At 45.8% G+C, this 21,243-nt stretch overlaps 1 protein-coding gene across 8 annotated transcripts in view; it reads right to left on the bottom strand.

The window, feature by feature from the left end:
- Nucleotides 1-21,243, bottom strand: part of LOC104923388 (RNA binding fox-1 homolog 3) — a 387,959-nt gene that overhangs the window by 87,258 nt on the left and 279,458 nt on the right. The window contains exon 1 of one of the 8 annotated variants that reach the window (XM_019261514.2): nt 4,365-4,731. The exons of the other annotated variants lie outside the window; for them this stretch is intronic. Coding sequence (XP_019117059.1) covers nt 4,365-4,490 — 126 coding nt within the window. The 5' untranslated portion in view covers nt 4,491-4,731. Of the gene's footprint in view, nt 1-4,364; nt 4,732-21,243 lie in introns of those variants that run through there. 8 annotated transcript variants of the gene reach the window in all.

The raw sequence follows: 21,243 nt of genomic DNA, 5'->3' as shown, positions 1-21,243 counted from the left end.
AAAAAGACCAAACCGTCTAGAAAAACGTGTTTCAGCTGCAGCAAACGTTCCTCCAACAGGGAGCAAGACGTTTCATTTGTTGGGGACTATTTTCAGCTGCAGATTATTACACATTCAGTTCTCTAGTGAGCATTTGAGGGGTTTTGTGTGTGTGTGTGTTCATGGTAATGAAGGAACGTGTCACCCGGTGCAACAGAGTGGCTCACTGATGTGTTTTTAATCGTCTTTGGACAACAAAAGGAGCTCCACGCCGCAGAGGAAGAAGATATACGATCAGGCCGTGATGCAAACACAATACTCGACAATCGGGGGAAAAAGAAAAAAAATACAGACTATCAGCGAGTGTAACCTTTAAACATGACGGGACCGTGCGAACTGGAGGAGTCTTAACAGCGAGATCGAAACAGAACCCTTCTCCCAGGAGGTCAGGGAGGGAGGTGGCGTGGAGGTGGTGGGGGGGCGGAGGAGTCCCATTTGAAACCCGGCGAGGCCGCGGCTCATTTCTCAAACTCATCTCCGATGCACCCACACTGGCCTAACGAGAGCCCATGTAGGGACAAAAACCTATTAGGCCTCCCCGGTTACAGACAGCATCTCCATTTACAGCTGTCAATAGTGCAGCTTGGCCTACAATAATTATCCCCCAGGAAGGAGCCGTCTCTGCACGGCTCGCATTAGTCCGGCCCTCAGAGAGAGAGACAGCCAACCTGAATCCTTCGATATCTAAAGTCCCTGTGAATAGCAGCGCTTTGGGAGGAAGGATCAAGGCCTGAACCGAGGGGGAAGTGTGTCACAAGTATTCCCAGTCCTCTTCTCTCTGCATCCCTCGCCTTTAACCAGATGTATCAGTGTGTGTGTGTGTGTGGAGGGAGGGAGGGAGTCGGTTCCCAGTACAGTCGTAGAAAAAAAAAAGATCAGTATGAGTAGGAAGCAGAGGAGGAGGAGGAGGTGGAGGAGGTGGAGGAGGCCGCTGAAACCAGAGAGCCCGGGCAATTCCTCCCAGGATCCACCAACATAAAAGGATCGCCTCTTCGAGGTGACCTAACCATTTAGAAGGATACCCAAGCCGTGTACAGCGAAGGGGGGAAATTCAAAACAGCCCCGACCAAAGAAGCCACAAAAAAGAAATCAATAGACGCAACAATAACAATAGACATCAGCGCAGCGGAATGCCATGATGGAAAATCCAATTACAAATCAAAGGAAGGCAATTTCTGAAAATGGGAGATCTCCAGATAAGTCCGAGGCAAAGACAGAGAGAGATGTGACACGGAGACAATAACAACTGCTGCTTTTTCCTCTTTAGACGTAACGAACGCCCCGCGTCCCACCCAACAGCATCGTCTTAGATAATAGAGTTACATTTACGAGCGTTGCCATATGCCCACCCAGTGCCTGGTAAATAGAAAATCCATGAGATGCCATGTTTTTATGGCTCTGTAGACAGCTACTAACTACCATGAGCAAACCTGAGCTACCCCCGTCAGCTTGGGCTTGTACCATAAATATATTTATACTTTAATACGGGGGGCCCTGCAGCGGTGAGCATTGCATCCCGTAAAAGCCTCAGCACACTGTAATTCATAACTCCCTCAATATCCAGCGCCATAACTCACGAAATGAGCCACTACAATACAAATTGACGGTCGGAGAAAAGTGACATCATCCTGCGGAAGGATGAAGCCGGCATCCCATGTGCTGGAGAAACTCTCTGTGGAGAGGAGGGCCGGCCCTTCAGCGCTGCCGTGATACCGACGCCGACACTTTCTTTTTTTTTTTTTGTTGTAATCAGAAGCCCACAGTTCTCCCACCACACCGCAGGGAGTCTCTCCCCGTGTTAATGAAAACAAACATTTAGCCGGGATTTATACGCGCCGCAGCCGACTACAAAGAGCATCAAAGCAAAGTGCCTGGGAACACACACCCCAACACTGCTGCACACAAATAAAGGCAAGGTATGCCTCGCTAATCTTTTATGTAATAAACTCCTGTCTTCCTGTGATATCATGCGGCGCCATGTTCACAAATAATAAGCAAAGCTGTTCGCAGCCCCTTAATACAGTGTCTTATTTGAAATGCAAACAAACTGCGAGGCAGAGGCTATCACCTCAATCTATTCCCCTTCTGTTCTCTGGCTGTCATCTCACACGAGCCGACGCTGCAGCCCTGCACTGTGAGAGAGGGGGAGGCAGGAGAGTGGTGGAGGTGGTGGAGGGAGGCGGGAAACGGGGGCAGCATCCAAAGGATGGGTGATGTGGGAGGAAAGACGCCGGCCACAGTGTGATTCAGAGGGGTTGCTTCCCCCTCGCAGCGCTGCAGGGCGAGGATTTACCGCAAAGAGGAGAAAAAAAAAAAAAAGAAAAGAACAAAAGCTGCTGAGACATTAAAGCGTTTCGAAACAAGGAGGAGAAAAAAAACATGTTTCGGGAAAATAGCACACAGGAAGTGTCAATTTCAGCTCGGTGCTTTTTTTTTTTTTTTTTTTTTTTTTTAAAAGGAACCCAGCGTGGACGTAAACACAGCGAGTACACTCATACACGTGAACCCTGCTAACAGTGGACTGTCGTCGCAAGCATGCCGAGCGGGGACTCGTGTTTAAAAATGCAAACTTAAAAATTTAATTTGATCTTTTAGTGCACACAAACACACACACACACACACACACACTCACACACACACACACTCACAGGGCCTCAGCTCAGGAAGCTTTTCACAGCTCGACGTAAAAATATGAAACATGGCGCCCATCAATTAAAATGTTATGAATAAAAATGAAAAAAGAAACTTGGATCAGCATTATTTTAAGAGTTCCTGTACTGTGTCTGTTTTAGTGGCACCTGGTTGTCCACATGCACCCCCCCCTCGTCCTCTTGCTCTGCAATCCCCGGCGGGGTGCGCCTGCTCTGGACAGATGGGTGGGAGGGGGTGAGGTCCATTACCATGATGGAGGGGGGGGTGAGACTCAAAATGAGAAAGCAGGAGTTTCCACTGCGAGCAGCATCACCGTTATTTCCCCTCAATCACTGCGGTAACACACACACACACACACACACACACTGTTTACTGCAACACATGCTGCTGATAGTAAAAACAGAATTGGACGCTCGACCCTCCTCCACCTCCACCTCCACCTCCACCCTCCCAACCAGATCCTATCATCCTCCAACTCGCTGAATTAAAACATGTGAATAATTCAGCAGACAGACAGACAGACAGACAGACAGACAGGCAGACAGACAGACAGGCGTTCGGGCTCTTAAGAGTCACCTTGTTGTTGATTTTTTCACCTCCTCTTTAGAAAATCGCCGTCTTCACGTTTCACGAAACAAGAGGGATCAGTGACAGAATCAATTTCCAAAGGAGGAGGACACAAAAAAAAAAGAAGAAGAACATGAAGAAAAAAAAAAAAGGAGGAAAATCAATGTTAATTTGCAGAGATATATAATTATTCAAAGTGCTGTCACTCGGTGGTGATCACCATTAGAAAAATGAAAAGTGCAGACTGTGGGCCTTTCTGATAAATCGACACGATGAAAAATACAAAAGAAGTTTTAGTGATTTTACAAGAATGGACGAGTGTTTGAAACAAACGGATGGATTTTCTTTTATCCGGATTCGAAATGTAAAAACAAGACCTAAAAAAAATAGAAATAGAAAAGATGACACGACGTTTTTTTGTTTTTTGCTTCTACATCACAAAACTAAAACACACACCCACGAGCCGAGCATGGATTTATCTCAAACATAATTTAAATAGCAAGAATCCAACACGTGATGACGTGATGCGCGTTTGAGTTAAGGCCTCACAAACTTCAGGTCAGGTTGGGTAACACGGCAGGTACGACACGCACATACACGAGGTTGTTATCTGCATAAAAGTTGACGTGAACGCGAAGAAGAAGTGATTTGTTAGAGAGCGTGTCAGCCGCTGAGCTCGTCTTTAGAAGTGACGAGGAAACATTACAGGCACAAACACTGCGTGATACCACGTCACTAATTCACTGCTTTAATATCAGTCAAAGGAAGAAAAAAAAAGGGGGGAGGAGGAGGAGAGAAAATAAAGAATGGGATGAAATTAAAGAGGATACCCCCACCACACACACACACACACACACTCCCATTCACCTCCTGTCTCCCTTCCCACAAAGGCAGGGTGAGGGTCAAGGGTTGAGAGGGGGGTGAAAGTACTCAGGGTAACAACACAAAGCGCGATTCCATCATGTGCCGCGATGCCGAAACAGAGAGAGAGAGCGAGAGAGAGAGAGAGAGGAGAAACCGAGGGACCGAAAGAATGGAGATGGAGAGAGAGAGAGGGGGGAGAGAAAGAGAGCGAGGGTGACAAAGCGAGCTTCATTCAGTCTTACCTCGGGCAGGTAGAGGAACGCAGGGGGACACTGGAGCGAGTGAGGTAGCATCCCGGAGCCGGAGAGCAGCAGGCAGCCGGAGTTGGCCATGGAGCTCAGCGTGGGGTGACGGGACGCTTTGCGCATTTAGCAGGGAGATCCTTTCGCTCTACTCTCTCTCTCTCTCTTTCTCTTTCTTCCTCTCTCTCTCTCTCTCTCTCTTCGGATCACTTCCTTTCTTCAGCCTCCTCTTGCCTTTTTAAATTTTCCCCTTTGCTGGCTTTTGTGTCTCTATTGAAGATGTAGCAGGGAGGCGAGCGGTGCACAGACAATGTGCATGTTCCAGCTTTATCACTAATGCACTCTCTCTCTCTCTCTCTCTCTCTCTCTCTCTCTCTCACTATCCCTGGCACGACTCTGTTTACTTTGAGCGCGATAAAAGCCAACATAGGCATTCAGACACAGAAGGGGAGGTTCTGTGCAAGGAGGAGGAGGAAGGAGGAGGAGGAGGAGGAGGAGGAGGGGTTGTAGAGCCGACAGGGGGTTGGGTAGGTTAGGGTGGGGTTATAAAAGTGGTGGTGTTGGTGGTAGTGGAGGGGGGGGTTTACTGATGAAGTCCCCGGTGGATTCATACATCAAACGGGGCCGGCTGAATAACAGAGGGGATGTGAATGACATTAGAACAGCTGATCCTGGGCATTAGCACCTCGTGGGACACTGCATGCTGCCTTTTAATTGCGGGCCCCCCCACCCGGCAAACACACACATAAACACACACACCTCCTCGGTGGCCACCATCAGCCCCCCCCCGTCCTCCCTGCGTGTGTGCGCTCAAGGACACATACGGTACGGCATGTATAACAGATATATGTGAAGCCGGGGGGAGATACGTGAAACCAAAAAAAATAAATAAAAAGGCCGGTAGTGACGTCCTTCTTCTTCTTCTGCCGTGCCGTGGACATCCAGCTGCAGCTAAACTGTACAAGAAAACAACTCCCAGCTCCCTTTAATGCATATTTCTTTTGATTAATTCTGTTTGATACGGCTTTAAAAGAAGCAGACAAAGAGAATGCACAAGATGGATCCGTTACATCATGTGTGCCCCCGTCGTGGCTGGAGACTCCATTACCTTCCAAGTTAGAAAGAAAATCTAGCACACAATCACGACCCGAGCTTCGAGAGAGAGAGCGGCGGACCGCGGTTCAGCGCGAGGGTACGTCAACGCATGGCTACTCCTGGAAGTCAAGTCAAGACAATTTATATTTATGAAGCCACCAAAGTCACAATCTGCCTCAAAGGGCCAATCAGACGACTGCAAGATGATTCCAGAGCAACATCTCACAGCGTTGTTGCTCGTTGACGAGAATATTATCTCCAGTCTAAAGATTGCCACAAACAGGCAACACGGTTGATGCAGCTGTTCAGGTTGTTGCCCTGGAGTTATTCAGAGAGTTATCGCTGCTCGTCTGCTTCATCCTTTGGGTTAATAATTCAGTTAGCTCCTCCTCGATCTTAACACTGTGACTTTTACGTACGTCTCCGGTGAGTGTGAACAACTCGCCAGCAAACACAGACGTGATGGACACGTCGGATTGTTCAGGGCAACCGTTTTCCTGTTTCTACAAGCACATTACCTGAAGTCAGTCTCACCTTCTACGCTCGCAGCTTTGGCCACAGTGGCTGTAATAATTGGCTCCTGCTGTGGGAGACACAACACGAGCACAGAGGAGAATTAACTCGCTCTGGGACGCTCTCCTCTGCAGATTGAACAATTCGCAGCATGCGGCAGAGGGACGGCTGACCCTCCCAATTATTCATACATTCATACTTCATGAACTCAACAGAAAGAAACAAAAAATTTAAATAAATGCTCGTCTCCACCGACAGCCATCTTCATCGCAGGTACAGAGTTTCATTCCTGGATAATTGGCCTGAGCATTTGATGCAGAGATCACAGATGACGCGGTTCGTCCGCGGGTATCCGTCCTCCTGTCTTCCCTCTGTGTGTTTTTCTGTCTCTCGCTTCGCTCTCTTTTCCGTCTGTCTCACCCAGTTAATAATTCAAATGAGCACTGCCAGATCACTCCCTTCAAAGGGAGTTGCTGGAATGTTCTCCACGGTGCCTTTTCTTTTTGTCATGTGAAATCAAAGCCCTCAAACGCAGTGGAGATATCCTCGGTTAACTCCCCGCACTGCTGCTCTGCCAATTAAAGAAAGATCAACAACCGCTGCGAGCGAGCGGCTCGCAGTTGATCACCAAATGAAGAAGAAAAAAAAAGTGATCTTAATCACGATCATCCTCATCATCAGTTTTGTCACTGTCGCCCTTTGTCTTCCTCCATTTCTTCCTTGTGGTGCAATCACCACATCACCGTGGCAGCCCCGTAATAATCAGCATAATCATTATTACCACAATCACCATCATCATCACTGTCACCGTCGACTCATGTCATGTCTGTCTTCCGAGGCCCCGGCCGGCTGCAGAACGGGAATTACCCTCCGAGGCAGGACTTAAACGTGTTTGATTGTCATTGACTCTCACACACACACACACACACACTTTAAGATTCAGCTGATTTGAAGCATTACAAGCTTTTTAAATCTGCTTTTAATCTCCTCTCAAAAAACCATCCACTAACGCATCCGTCTGTGCGTTACGAGACACGAGCTTTGGCGTGACGGCAGATACCGAGCGCCTCGTCTTTCTTTTCTTTTCTTTTTTTTAAAATCTGTGTTATTCTAATGTGCTCCTCAAAAAAAAAAAAAAAAAAGGTTGAAAGCAGCAGTTCTAGCAGTAAAAAGCCATCACATGCACTGGGAGCTCAGTCAGCAATAATCAAAGGCAATACAAGCGGCGACTAATGGGGCCCAAACGATTGGCGGCGCATTCCTGTTCTCCACTGTTTATCGTATGACCGCTGATCAATACAGCGCACTTGCACTAATCTTCATCAGAGATGACTGTTTATTTCCCTTAACTCCCATCACTCTGACAGCGGAAGGAGGAAAGATTCAGATCCTTTACTTAAGCGAGCTGCACGGGGCATTTGATCTAAACGTGCCACGTTCTTTGCATTTTGTGCAAAAAGCAGTAAAGTGCACGTACGTAAACTGTCTTAATTGACATTATCGTTGTTTCTTTCTTTTCTTTTTTTTTAGCGTTGACCTTATTTAACAATCAAGTTTGAATCATTTGCATTCGTCATGTTTTATTCAGCTGTTGAAACTAAAACTTTCAGAGTTTCTTCTCCACGCTGTTAGGAAAGAAAAGTTCTGGTAGGGGAAATACACAATCTATCATTTTCTAAATTAACTTATTGCCCTGAAAGTATAGAAATGTAAATATAGCGTCTAAAACTTCTATAAAATACCCAAATGTATGTTCATTTTTAAAACGGATTACAGTGTAAAGTACCCTGAGGTTGCTAAACTCTCCAAATTCCCTGAAAAATACCAAAGACGTGACGTCCCTGGTTTCAATTAATTAGTGACTACAGCTGTCAGATCGATGTAAAAGTTCATATTTCTTTATGAAATGTTGTGGGGTAGCAGCAGGGAGAAGTGGCAGAAATTTGGAAATACTCAAAGCAAAGACGTCTCTCTGCTGCACTTCACTTTGGACACAGCTCCCCCATCAGGAGGACCACCAGAGCTCGTGCAGAGATTATGCAACATTATGCACGGACCCAAACTCTGTAAATATGTATGAAAGTAAATATGGAGCTCTGTCGGATTCTCCATTAGTCACAGTGCAGGGTATGATTAGCCCAAATGAGCCTCTGGTGTGATCAGTCCAGTTGCAGAAGAGATTGCAGAGTCAGAAGAGGGGAGGGCAGTTTGCCTCATACCCTCCCCCTCATACCCCTCACCCCGCCTCCCCCTTCCCACCCCACTGGACACACAGCCAAGACCTCTGGAGACGCACTCCGAAGGAAACAAAGCGGCAGTGTTTGGTGCTGGTGGATCTTGTTGAGAAGCGGCGAGGCCTTTGGAGGGGCACCCTTGAAGTGCCCCTCTGACAGGCTTCCTCATTATCTAACATCTCCAGAGTGCCAGCCAACCCCGCTCGTAGAAGAGGGGGCACGAGGACGCCTCGATCAACCCGCCCCGGGGGTACCAAGTGAGGGGAGGGTTGTGCTCTTGCTAAAGGTCCGCTGATTATATCTCAGGCCCAGAGCTTCAGGGATCCCCACTAATTAAAGGTTGTGTCATATCTGTTAGAGATAACAAACCTATGTAGCTCATCTCTTTTTTTTTTTTAAATCAGGGAGTTCATTTTACAGACTTCCCTCCTCTCTGCGTTCTCCGGCATCACGTCAGGCTGCAGGCTCGGTCTGTATTCAAGGCTGACCAGCTTTCTGCACCCAGAGGAAAGGGTTCCTGTTTAACCTGCCCTCACCCATCTCAGCGTGCCAGCAGTGCTGCGTGGAGGCATCGGGGATCCTTTGTCTGAAGGCATAATTAAAGCTCTCGTTCATTATTTCTTCACTTTGAGCGCAGATCTGAGTAATTAGGAGGCAGTGCCACGGGGGTGGGGGGGGGTTTTCATGATCGCACATGCACGTACAAAGAAAAACAGGAACATAAAATCCAGAACAAAGTGCGCCTGTACACACACACACACACACACAGTTGTTCAATCTCGGCACCAAATGAGCCGCATTCATCTCCCACCTATCTTTGGATGCCAATATCTGAAACCGAATGAAGTATGCTCTTTCTCCGCTCAAAGCTGTCATGTACTAATGCATTGATTAAAAATTTTGATTAAATGGACGGTTAAGGGAGGAACTGCAAGAGTAATTTGCGATCCATGCCTCAATTGGACGCTGGGATAGGATGTGGGGGCCCTGGCTTTTTGCTGCGTTTGGAGTCGAGGCACTTGCTTCTCCTAATGGATTTTGAAACAGAGCTTGGCTTTTATATGGTGTCATTCATCCTCATATGTTTGCGCCTGCCGCGTCTCAAAATCACTGCTTCTTTATGGCAAACTAATGCACCCGCTGCTAAGATCAGCAGGTTGGCTGTGGCCATCGCTCACCGAGCTCCGGCCAGGTATTAGGACGTTTTGAAAGCTTCCATCGGCCGAGGCTGAGCAGAAACCGAGCCTCCCACACCGTCATACATCAACCCCTCTACGCTACGCCATCTACACCCAAAGCACACATACACACACTGCTCTTTTTGCTGCTTGGACAAGGAAGGAAAAGGAGGGGTTGATGGAGCTTTATGGCAGCAGACAGTCATGTCAATACATCGAGCGTTTTACCACCCTCTTATCCAAAGGTCTGGTTTGCTTGTGGCTACGAAGCACTGAGGCCACGGGGGGGTGTGATAGTCCTAGGTGCTGGGTGGGTGGAAGACAAGGAAAGGTTTCGTTGAGGCATGCTGGGAGACAACAAACGGAGGGGGGGTGATGGCTCACGCCCCGTTAGCCCTCTAGGTCGAAACAGGCTATGATGGAGAGAGAGCTGACAGGGCAGAGGGACGGCCAAGCATGGAAATCACATCAGATCAATGATGAAAAATTCAGTGGCGGCAAGAGTCGCTCTCGGGTACGATGTCACATGGTGCATGTAAGCGTGCGACCACTGGATGTACACGGAGAGGCTAATGTGTCAGCCGGCGAATATGCATGCGCCCATTTTGTACTGCACGGTTAGAAATGAGTTTAATGGCGAGACAAAAGGAAATGCATGTGTATGCACACTTGTGTTTAAGACTACAGGTCTGTCTCAAGCTGTCAGTAACCCAGAAATATGATATAAAATATATTAGGCTGAATAATTTGGGTTTTATTTTCACAGACAAATACCTGTTGGCTCACAGTGTACATGACTAAACACTCTTTAGTGTTTTAATGATGAGTTTTAAGCAGATATCTTGGTGCCCTGTGTTGATCTTAGCATCTGGTGGAGTTAAGTAATGATGCTCTCATTTTCCCTGCTTGTACAGCGCTCACATTAAAATGTCACCCACATCCACAACCACAGACGGAGTACTTTGATTTATCAGGTATTTAACTGACTGGATAAGCCCAAAAAAAAAACCATTCCTGTTTGGTTCATTCGTATATAAACTGAGTCTTGACTGAACTGCCATAAAATCCCATGACGCAAGTTGATATTTCGAATTTTATTGACGTTGCCCATTCCAAGATTTCTCTTCCCTCAAACCTGCCTCAACTTTACACTCCAAACTAGAAACTATCCGCTCGTAGGAGTGAATCCTGCACCATAACTTCACTTTTCTCTATTTTTATAACCCAGAAGTGCAAGAACACACACACACACACACACACACACACACCCGAGCAGTATACTGTAATCATGCTAAGTTACCAATCAATAAGTCAGGCCAATGTTCTCAAATCCAATCCTCGGGGTCCAGAGTACTGCTGCTTTTTCTCTTCTGCCACCTACTTAATTGCGTTCACCTGTTGTCCTGGACCTAAATCAGTACCCGGTTCAACAGCTGAAGAGTGGATAGTACCTGGCAGCGGTGGAAACCAGCGGCGCTCTGGACACGTGAGCGTAAAGATGCAGGACACGCTCGCCCACCTGACAAGCACATTACACATATCAGGTGTTCTTTATCGCCAAACTGTCACATAATTCATATCTATCCAAAGCAATCACTCTTAAAATCTACCGTCCTTGTGAATTTCAGATTTCATTGATGTTCTGTTAAAAAAAAAAAAAGGAGAGCAACCTTAACCATAATGGCTGCAGCCCAAAGCGAAGTCAATTACATAGATTGGTGCGGTGACATAAAGTGTATTCCATCTGGGAGCAGATTGGTCATGCCCAGTAATGTTCCCTTCCAGCAGACATACCTTTGACCATTACTCTAAACAGGCAGTTGGGGAACCGGAGACCTATTTCCCACAACTGTGAATGCTGCTGTGTCTCCCAGAGGGGTCAGGGGTTCACGCTGCAGCTACTGTGCCTTCATATTTAGCGGTGGGCGGGTGAGAAATGGTACATCAATACTGCCAGACGCACGGGGGCCATAACGGGGCCTCCAGCACACACATATCACATCAGAATGGAGCGTGAGCCACGCTGGGAGGCGTCGGGAGGCCATCAGCATCTGAAACACCTCGACCACTCATGTCTAATGTGTGTTTGTTAGATTTTAAAACGTTATTTACAGCCGCACCTTCAGAATCAATGAACGGGAGGATCATCGTGGAGGATTGTTCGAACTCTTTGTGTTCAGACCACATGTCCTATAAACCACACGCCATCAGAGGACTGATGCCATTTGCATTTTCTCTTTTGTGTTGCAAAAGTGCCAAATATTTCTTTATTCCAGCGTTATGAATTTCAGATTTTGGTTTTTTCTGAAGGCTCAGGCTCCGTCCCATTTTACAGAGTAAACAATTGGTCAGTTACTCGAATTGGCACGGTCCAGTTGAATTTTGCGACTTCCGACCTCAAAGCAATCGAATCAAACGTAAGAACCGCGGCTAATCGAGACACGCTGATGTTTCTTTGCCAAGTGTACACGCAACTGAACTCTCGACAGTGCAGCCTCCAAAAAAAGAGGACGAACACCATTAAACATGGCACTTTCATACTTAATAATTCAAATACTGCAGTCTACAAATCTATCCTCCCTTCCCTTAATGATTGAAATGCACAACTGCCTCTTCATGAAGTCGGGGGTAGATGGATTGCCCCGATTTTACAAGTAGGAACTCGAGTTCTTCTCAAGTCGTCTGGAACAGCTCGAATAATTCCAGCAGTACTCTTTCAAACATTGTGTTTTTTTTTTTTTTGTTGCCAGAAACTCTAAAAGTAGGTCTACATCAATCCTAATCATTCCAGCAAAATTTTCCATCATGTCTGAACTTGAGGCTCGCAGCGTAAGATGAAATGAAATGATGATTTAATAAAGTAAAATGCCAGACATACCATCAAGAAACAGAACAGCGCTGGGATACGAATACCTGCACAGATCTGAATCCTGATCCCAACAATCCGAACATTTTAAAAATATATATATGAATAATTTAAAGGCTCCATCTTTAACTCCCTTTGAGCTAAACTGTCAAAGTCCAGACTAAAGACTCAAAGTGACCCAACTTTTTAAATCAATGTGTCGTGTTTGTTCATAAACTGTTGAATGTTTTATGGAGCGTGTTATTTTTCGTTGTTGTTACGATGTCTGTTCGGTAAGTGCTTGTGTTACTTAAATAGAAGCTCTAAATATAAAGTTTGTGTGGGTGTGTGTCTCTGTCCCAGTCCCAATGTGTTTCCCTCAGTGTTGCTGTGGTTTTTGTGTAGAACCTGCCAGGCTGTAAAACCCTCCTGTGCTGCGTGAAGTGCCCGAAGCTTCTGCTGTTGTTACCTAAGATCCAACCCTGCCCTCTGACCGCATCACCCGCAGCACACAACAACAACAACCTCGCCACCTCCTGCATCCTTCCCATTCCACCGCCATCAAAACGTCGCTACGGGGACTCTCGCACTGATACAGATTTTCCACGGACATCTGCCCCCGGAACGACGTCGGCTCGAAGAGAAAAGGTTTAAGAAATTCTTGCCCAAAGGAGGTGGAAGAAATGTGAGCGTAATATCTCTGGAGCGGGAGTCATGAATGTAATATCACACCGAACCAAAAACGCTGCGATCCCTGCTCAATATTTTAAAGGATGTCTGGTTTTAATGCCGCCCTGTTGAGGGGCATAATATCGATGGTTCCAATGGAAAATGTTAAAGTGTCAAACTCTGCAAGGCGCATATCTGTGAGAGGGAAAATTACAAACATACATATATACACATGGAGGTGTCAAAGGTAAATGTTCAGGCACAGCACCCTCGGCGAGAGGGATTGTTTTTCCCGGTCATGCGTGTCCGTTCCGATCAGTCATGCTCATGTTGCTGTATTACTTCCTGTGACGCTCGCTCGCTCTTTCCCTAATGCTTCTTTTTCTCCAGTCTCTAAATGCTATCTGTCAGTAGGTGTTGCAGGACTGATAGAGGCTCGTCTGTTGCCTTTCTCATTACAGCGGGGGAGACAAAACCCGGCAAGCGCAGTAACCTTTCATGGAGACAGAGGGAGGGAGGCATCCACACAGAGCCAGCACCTCCGTCTACTTGACATAACCCTATTACCGCTTCCTTAATTTGTCCCGCCGTGACAACTCGCAGCCAAAGAAACGGTTAAAAGAATGAGTGAACAAAAGCTGCATTGCATTATGGGGGGTTGGAGGAGGGCGGGGAGGGAGTTGTTGAGGGTGGAAGACAATGGGGAGGCAGAGCTGATGCATCAGCCATATTGGATTATTTCTAAAGCGCCACACATTATCCGGAGGTGGGTCCCGAAATCCTCCACGTGTAAGCGATCGCCCTGCACCTCCACTCTCTTCTTCATTAGTTAACTTTTCCTTTCTCCGTCTGACTCCGTCTTGTTTTAACTACAACTTAATCCAAAGAGTTCACGGCGATGATGTTTTATTCCGTTTGGCCTCGTTTCCCTTCGAGAACGTCGACTGTTGTTAAATGTAATAATGTTTCCTCCCTCATTTAATATTAACAAACGCCAAAAGGTTCTGAGGAAAGCTTCAGCGCTTCGTCTTTGTTTCCTAAATCTGTTTGTACAAAGTGTGATCAAAGCGCGCAGACAGGGCGTACCTCGACACGCCGACGTCTCCAGAAAATAACTAAATGACTGGCAAAATGAGTAACAGCTTCAAAATGGCTGATAATAAGAGGCTCAGTGGAAGTGCCAGACACTCAGACAAATGTGACAGTAAATCCTGCGTTTGGCACATCCTAAGTAAACAGAAGTGTTGATAAAAGGAAGCCAGAGCAAAAAAATTTACAACAACAAAAATATATAGATTTAAAAAAAGCTTCTTCATGTGTTTCAGCTCAGGCACAGCTCTGTATCCTGTTCTCGGTGTAACTAAGTACATGTACTCAGGTACTGTACAAGTTTGAGGTACTTGCACTGCTAAATATTCAACTTTTCTCCCCACCTCGACTATTTGTATATTCATTCATTTATTGGAAGGTGGTAGCGCACATAAATCAGCGCTGACGCGTTGAACGAAGCGATGTAAAAGTGCTCGCACTAACTAAAAAGACTGTAGAGATTTTATAAATTAGGATTTTATGCACAAAACGAACGACTATCTTACAAAACATGATGCATGGAGCGCAGATTAAATCAACCTGCAGGATGTAAAGTAGGTAAAAATAGCTTCCCCTGGACAAGCTTCAACATAAAAATCCAATAAACCAAAAAATCTGTTAAATATATGAAAAGACCAAAAACCAACAATGTGTTAGTCCGTCTGTGTGAGTCCCATCGGTTCCTGCTCGAGACATAAATCTTTAACGGCGCTTTCATTTTTTAAAAAGGCTCCAAAAACAGCTGCTCACTGTAGTTTTTAAAAAAAAATCAAACATAACTCAGACAAGAGGAAGAACTGAATTTGTTGGGGACTATTTTAAGCGGTGGATGAATCCACGTTCGTGAGATTAAGTCAAAATAAACTCCGCCGTGTGTTCGAGGCTCACTGATGTGTTCTTAATAGTTTCTGGACGACGGTGGAGCTCGAGGAAGAAGATCCATCAGGCTGAGGTACAAACACAAACACTTGTTAGCACACTTTCATGGGATTTAGTGAAATAAGTAAAAAAAACAAAACATCACACCTTGCAAAGTTTTTCTGCTCGAGTAAAACTCTGAATGCAGAACTTTTCCTTCTAATGGAGGACTTTTCTACCTTTCCTTAGGTAAAAAAGGTGAATATGTCTTCCAGCGCTGTGTGTTTTATGTATCTGGTAGCAGCAACAGCGCTGTGTTTGGAATTTTTATTTACGAGAGAGGAAGAAGAAAAAAACAAACCTGGGCAGCAGAATGAGTAATAATGGCCTCTGTGGCTAAACAGACTTTCTGCACACCAGAGATGACTTCTTCTTTTTTTTTTTTCTTCGAGTATTCTTCAAGCCTCGACTCCAGCGAGCACCTGTTTTGCAAGCAGACTTTAATGTTTGGAGGAAGCGTGCGGGGAGGGACACGCTCTGCATAAAAGTCTTGTTTGGAGGACGTCGGAGAGTTTCCCACAGTCGGCGAGGCCGCCGGCGGACCCCGGCGTCGGCGACTCTCCGTCCCCTCCCACGTCTCCCGGCTGGATAACCCTGTGATCTGGGCTGCAGCGGTGGCAGCCATGGGTGTGGGTTCCACGCCTGAGCACAGGAGCTGTCTATGTGGAGAGATTAAAGGGCCCGTATCGATCCACAAGCGCTCATGCATTTTGCATGAGGAAGATATTGTCAAAGAGGCGTCTCAGATTAAAAAAAAAACTAGTGGAGGGAGAGTTCTGGAAAATATGCTGAACTCTGTGAAAAATCTTAATGTTGAAGTGTTATGCATGTAAACTTGCTTTTATATATTGGATTGTCCATGAACTCTCATCGACCTGAGATATCACTCGTTTTTCATCCCCCTCTCTCTCTCTCTCTCTCTCACACCACCTCTTCTTCTTCTCCTCCATTTTTTGGTGGTTGAGGTTGTAATGTTGAGAGAAGAAAAAATAAAAACACAAGCCCCCGCAAAGAAAGAAAAAGAAAAACTGGCAGCCAGAGACTGTCTAATGGCGGCAGTGAGTCCGTTGGAGAATTCTCAAGTAGAGTGTGAATTATTTAGGATGTGTGGCTAGTGCTGAGCATGAAGCCACCCCGCCCGGCAACTGCCGAGGAAGAGTGGCCGAGAGGATTCAGTGTGCAACAAACATCCGTCTGAGGTCTTTATTTCTGCTGCTCGCCATCAGTTTGTCGGAGCGAGAGAGTTTCAGCCGAGACACGAAGCTGAGCGAGAAACTGGAGAGTTTCTTTTCTCACTTTGACCCATTTACAGCCGCCGTGATGCAGCTGATTACTCATCAACATTTCATGCGGGTCATCATGCATGTTTTAAAGGCTGAGGAAACCCCCCCACTCAGAGAGCCGGCGCCCTCGGAGCCTCCTTATCCTGCGAGCACATGTCAATCTCACCTGAACGACCCCCGATAACGAGACAAAAGCAATCAATCTCTGATATTGGCCGGGTGGGAAGAGTCGGGCGGCGGCGGTGGCAACACAGACGCTATCAGCGAACGGCAACAAAGACGGAGATTTTCTGCGCGAGGATGATTAGAAACACGGCGGCTGCTGTGACACGCTGATCTGCGGCGCTTAAACACAGGCGCCTGTCATCGCTGGCAAATGATGACGCCGAGCGCTGATAGAGGAGATGGGATCTAGGTGTGTGTGTGTGTGTGTGTACGAGGATCACAGAGGCTGTGTTGATGCAAAAGCTTTGCACACACACACACACACATAAGACAACAAGACAGTCAATAAAGAACAGACACACACACATGCTGCAGGTGTGTCCAACCTGTCCACTGATTAAAGTCAAACATGAGCAGCTACTTCAAACAAACATGAAACTATTCAATGAAAAGTCTGAAGACGTGAAACTGATCGAAGCTTTTATTGCTGCTGTGGATGGACCGTCCTGTAATGATTAATCAATTCATCGTTTTGTTTGTAAAATGCCGCTCCTCGTCTTATCGCAGGAAGCTCGGGACTAACGAATCGTTTGATTAATCAGCAGATTTAGACAAAGCGTCTGAAGACCGTCGTCCACAAACCAGACGTACAATCCCACAGAGCCTCAAACTCACATCAGGCTGCCTCTGTGACTCCGTGTATTCACTTTAGAATTACACAAAAAAGCATTTAGCCTCCATTCAGCTTCAATAACTTCAAGTCAAATGAACATAATTCAATTTTCACACAGCAGAAGCAGAATCCCGTGTTTGCCAAGTTAGTGCAAACTTTCTTTTTTTGAAGGGGAAGTTTCCTTTCTTCCTCTTTTCTTTTCCTCCTTTAAACAGGAAGTCGCCATGATCCGTCCCTCGTTAACTAACGATGCAGGAAAAGACGGAAAACGAGACTCATGTTCATGCATCTGTTGCCGTGCTGCATGCTGGGAGTATTGGAGTATTTCCAAACCCCACCGAACAGAGAATATTTCTGCTCGATAAACGATTCATCGACTCATCGTTTGGGCTCTAACACAGCAGCAGCGGCCTCAGCTGCATGCACACATGCACCGCTTCACTCCGTCTGTGTTTATGCACCAAAAAAAAAAATTCAAAGCATTTAAGTAGATTGTACACAAGCACGTCTTGGAAGCTTGATCTTCCTAATCTACAAATGGCTTCTTGTTATTAAACCGCTAATTCAGAGGATTAAAGGATCCATGAGAACAGAATCCCCTTTACTTCCTGTGCAGGGTATGCTGAAGGTGGCTTAAATATTAATTAAGCACACGCACACATGTTCGCCCATATGCACGCACATACAGCCGAGCATATAGAGCTCTGCTCAGGATTAAGCACAGTATGGAAATCCGGGACTTTCCTCGTCTCTTTGCGAGCTCGACAGCCGGCCTATTTTCAAATCTCTGATTAATTCCTTTCATTGTGATTTGAGGACGCTCGGCGCTGTCATCTCCTCTCTCACGTCACCTCATCTGACTTCTTCTTTTTTCCTCCGGAGCTGAACTGAACTTGTGCGAGGAGAGTTCACAAGCTTACGCAACCGAAACTCAAGAGTCAGAACACACCTGTACGTTTCTGTACGGGCAGCGGCTGTATTTCTTTTTTCCGCTTGTTGAAGAAATGTTCCATTCAGATTACAGCTCACTGTGAATTCATAAAGCCACGCTACGTGAGAGAATTTAAAGTGCAGCCACAAGATTTCTTCTTCTTCTTCTATCTGAAAACACAATATTTCCATTTTGGAGAGAAATAACAATCTGAATCATTTTTATCGTCCTGTATCTCCAACATAAAGAGGACTGGGGCTAAAAAATGTGCTCGTTTTGTCAGCCAAGGGCAGCCGGCTCCTCCAAAAACTACTCCAACTTTCTTTTTTCCCCCTGATTAATTTCTTGTTTCCACATTTTTCAAACGGCGGAGATCTCATTTTTTGATTGAATCGGTAATATATAGCACATTACACATTATATATAGTACATTAAGACTGACACTAATAATACATTTTGACATGCTTGCCTTGCTGAAGCCGCGCAAACTGCTGATAACGTGGATTTACAAGGTGTGTCGCGGCGCCGCGCGTTAAATGAAAAGTTAAATTATGAAGCAATCTATTTCTGATTTTAACAACATCCTCCAACGACACATTATTTTAAGTGTTCCTGTAAAAGAGCCATTACGAATATAAAACGTCTCAAATTATTGTAATATCTTGATGAAAAGGAAAAAGTTCATCTCGTGCACTTAAAAAAAAAAAAAGAGAGAGAGACGGTAAATTGACATCGAGTGTCAAGCGTGTAAAAGTCAAAGAGTCAAAGCTGCGCCATAACGCCGAGAGAAATGCACCGCGGCCAGCATGAAAAACTACTCACAGCGGATCACATTACCTGGCTTTTTCACTGAAATAAGCAGTGTAATTTATCCTGACCTTTTTAGATTACTATGAATGTGCTGTCTGTGTAATTTTAACTGAAGTCCTCAGCAGCTTTGCTGGTCTGGAAACACTGGCTATGAAACCCGAGGAGGCGGCCCCGCTGATGGGATCAATGGGCTGATGCCACCAATACAGCAATGATACAATACCAAACAAATACTGAGGGACTGCCTGACATTCACGGCCATTAACACACACACACACACACACACGCGTCCAGGAAAATCACTTTGTTTCATCATCAGCGGCGGATGATGATGATTCACCTTCAGACTGTATTCTGCTTTGATTCCTCATCACTTCTCGTGACGCTAATAACAAAAGTAGAAGCCTGTTTTAGCCGTGACAAGTGTTTCAGGATTAGAATTTCATTCCTAATGGCTTCTCTGGTAACGCTTTAATTCACTACCTATGTGATATCAATTCCATTATAATCTCATTAAGCTATTGCACACTGAGGTGATTTCAAATGAATGTGAAACAGCCAACCGTACGCTCCCCCTCTAATTGAGCAATACTTTTTATTCATTATTATTGCCCATTATTAAATTAATGAACTTAATGGACTTATTTTCTAAATTGCAAAGACCCCTGGCAACATGTTTTTAATTCCATTAGCAGACGTATTGAACAAAAAAAGAAGAGGAAATAAATAAATAAAGGAGGAGAGAGATACACAGAGGTGTGCGGGCAATTAGCCTCCCGCTGCGACAGATCATCAGTGGCACAGTTTCTCTCCTCCTCACTAGCGGGAGTTTGTCCATCTTGTCCTGAGTCTCTCTGGTGGCAGAACTCACCTTCACACACACTTCACAAACTCAGATCTGCAGGAACAAGTATTTCCTGTGTGTGTTTTAACCTCCAAACACAGAAGGCCGCACTGCACACACACACACACACACGTGTGCGCGACGACATATTTTGAATATTGTATTGTAAGCCGAACTAAACATAACCTGAATAATATATGAAATAGATTTTCTGAAATGAGATCTTTTCAGTAACCAGAGGCCGCCACGCAAAATTGCCCAGAAGATGAAAAGCTGCGGATCTGCATAACTGAACGTCCCGCGATCGATACGTCTCAAACTAAAATGGCAAGTCTTGATAAGGTTATTGAATTTTCTTTTTTAATTAAAAAGCATACGACTGCTGCTCTCTGTCAAACGCTGCGGCGGCGCCCGATGATGAGGGGGAAGGGGGAGGGAGGGCCGTCCTTGTTTATATGTTCATCACTTTATGAAAAACATCAGCCGGGCTGTCGCGTCATCAATCAGCGCAGAGGACGGATTCATTCTCTTTGTCTCTGTGTCTCAGCATTAAGCCGTCACGACGTCCACACAGGCGAGATGTGAACTCGTGTTTTCCGTATTTTCAAAAGCAAAACAACTTTTCATCCTGCGTCTGAAGAAACGACGCAACGCCAACGCCAACGCGGATTATCTAACACACGGGACATTGCATCCGTTTTGTTTAATGTAAACATCCAGAAAAGTGGCGCGCTCTCTTCCCATATTCTAGTCATGAAAATGCATAATTTAAAAGAGCTGAGACCACGCTGTTCCTCGGCGGCACAGGGAGCGAACGCTGCATCGTATCAGCGCCAACATCAGTGGATAGAAAACTCTGCTCCCCGGAGAGAGTGCCATTACATTCAATCGTCAAGCCGCTGGATAAAACCCATTCCACTCTGCACAGTGTCTGAATGGCTCCATACATTCTGCAGAAGCCGCGGTGTGATAGCGCAGCATGTCAGAGCCACACTAAAGGGATTTTAAAGCAGGTTAGAGCGCCCAGCACAAAAAGCCGCAGAGGCGCCGCAGCTGACCGTCCTCACGCCGCCTGAAGGACCTCCGGGTTCCCAAACGCCGCTTGTTGGGACGTCCAAGACAAGTTGTTGACAACGAGATAATGTCGGCTCCTATTTTTAGAGTGTTTGGGTGAAGTGAGCCAGTTTTAAATATTAATTCCTCGCCTCCGCGCACCTGAGCGACACTTTGAAAGAAAACATGAAAATTCGTCGGGATCAGACGAACAGCAACACTCCTTTCATTTACACGTTCACGCCGCGGTGACTGCGTGTCTTAGGGGGTGAAGACGAGGTAAGCTGAAGCGCTTTTGCATCATTTAGGTCCAAATATTTAACACCTGCACATTAATGGACCGTTGATGCACCTGAACGCAGCACACGAGCCACGCGTGCTGCGTTTACGGCACCGAGAGGAAGTAGTTCTGTTGCACAAAGAGTTGAAGGTTAAAACGAAGTAAAAAGACAAACAGTGGTTTGGATTCTTTTGTGTCATATACATCAACACACAAACACACAGATTTATATATACAGTATATCAGGGATAAAATGACACCCATGTCACATTATACAGCATTTTAACTGAGAATTATTT

This window comes from Larimichthys crocea, chromosome XII (assembly GCF_000972845.2).
Source record: "Larimichthys crocea isolate SSNF chromosome XII, L_crocea_2.0, whole genome shotgun sequence".
In the NCBI taxonomy this organism is placed as follows: domain Eukaryota; kingdom Metazoa; phylum Chordata; class Actinopteri; family Sciaenidae; genus Larimichthys; species Larimichthys crocea.
The sequence above is the reverse complement of the archived record's forward strand: the minus strand, read 5'-3'. Positions and strand labels throughout refer to the sequence as shown.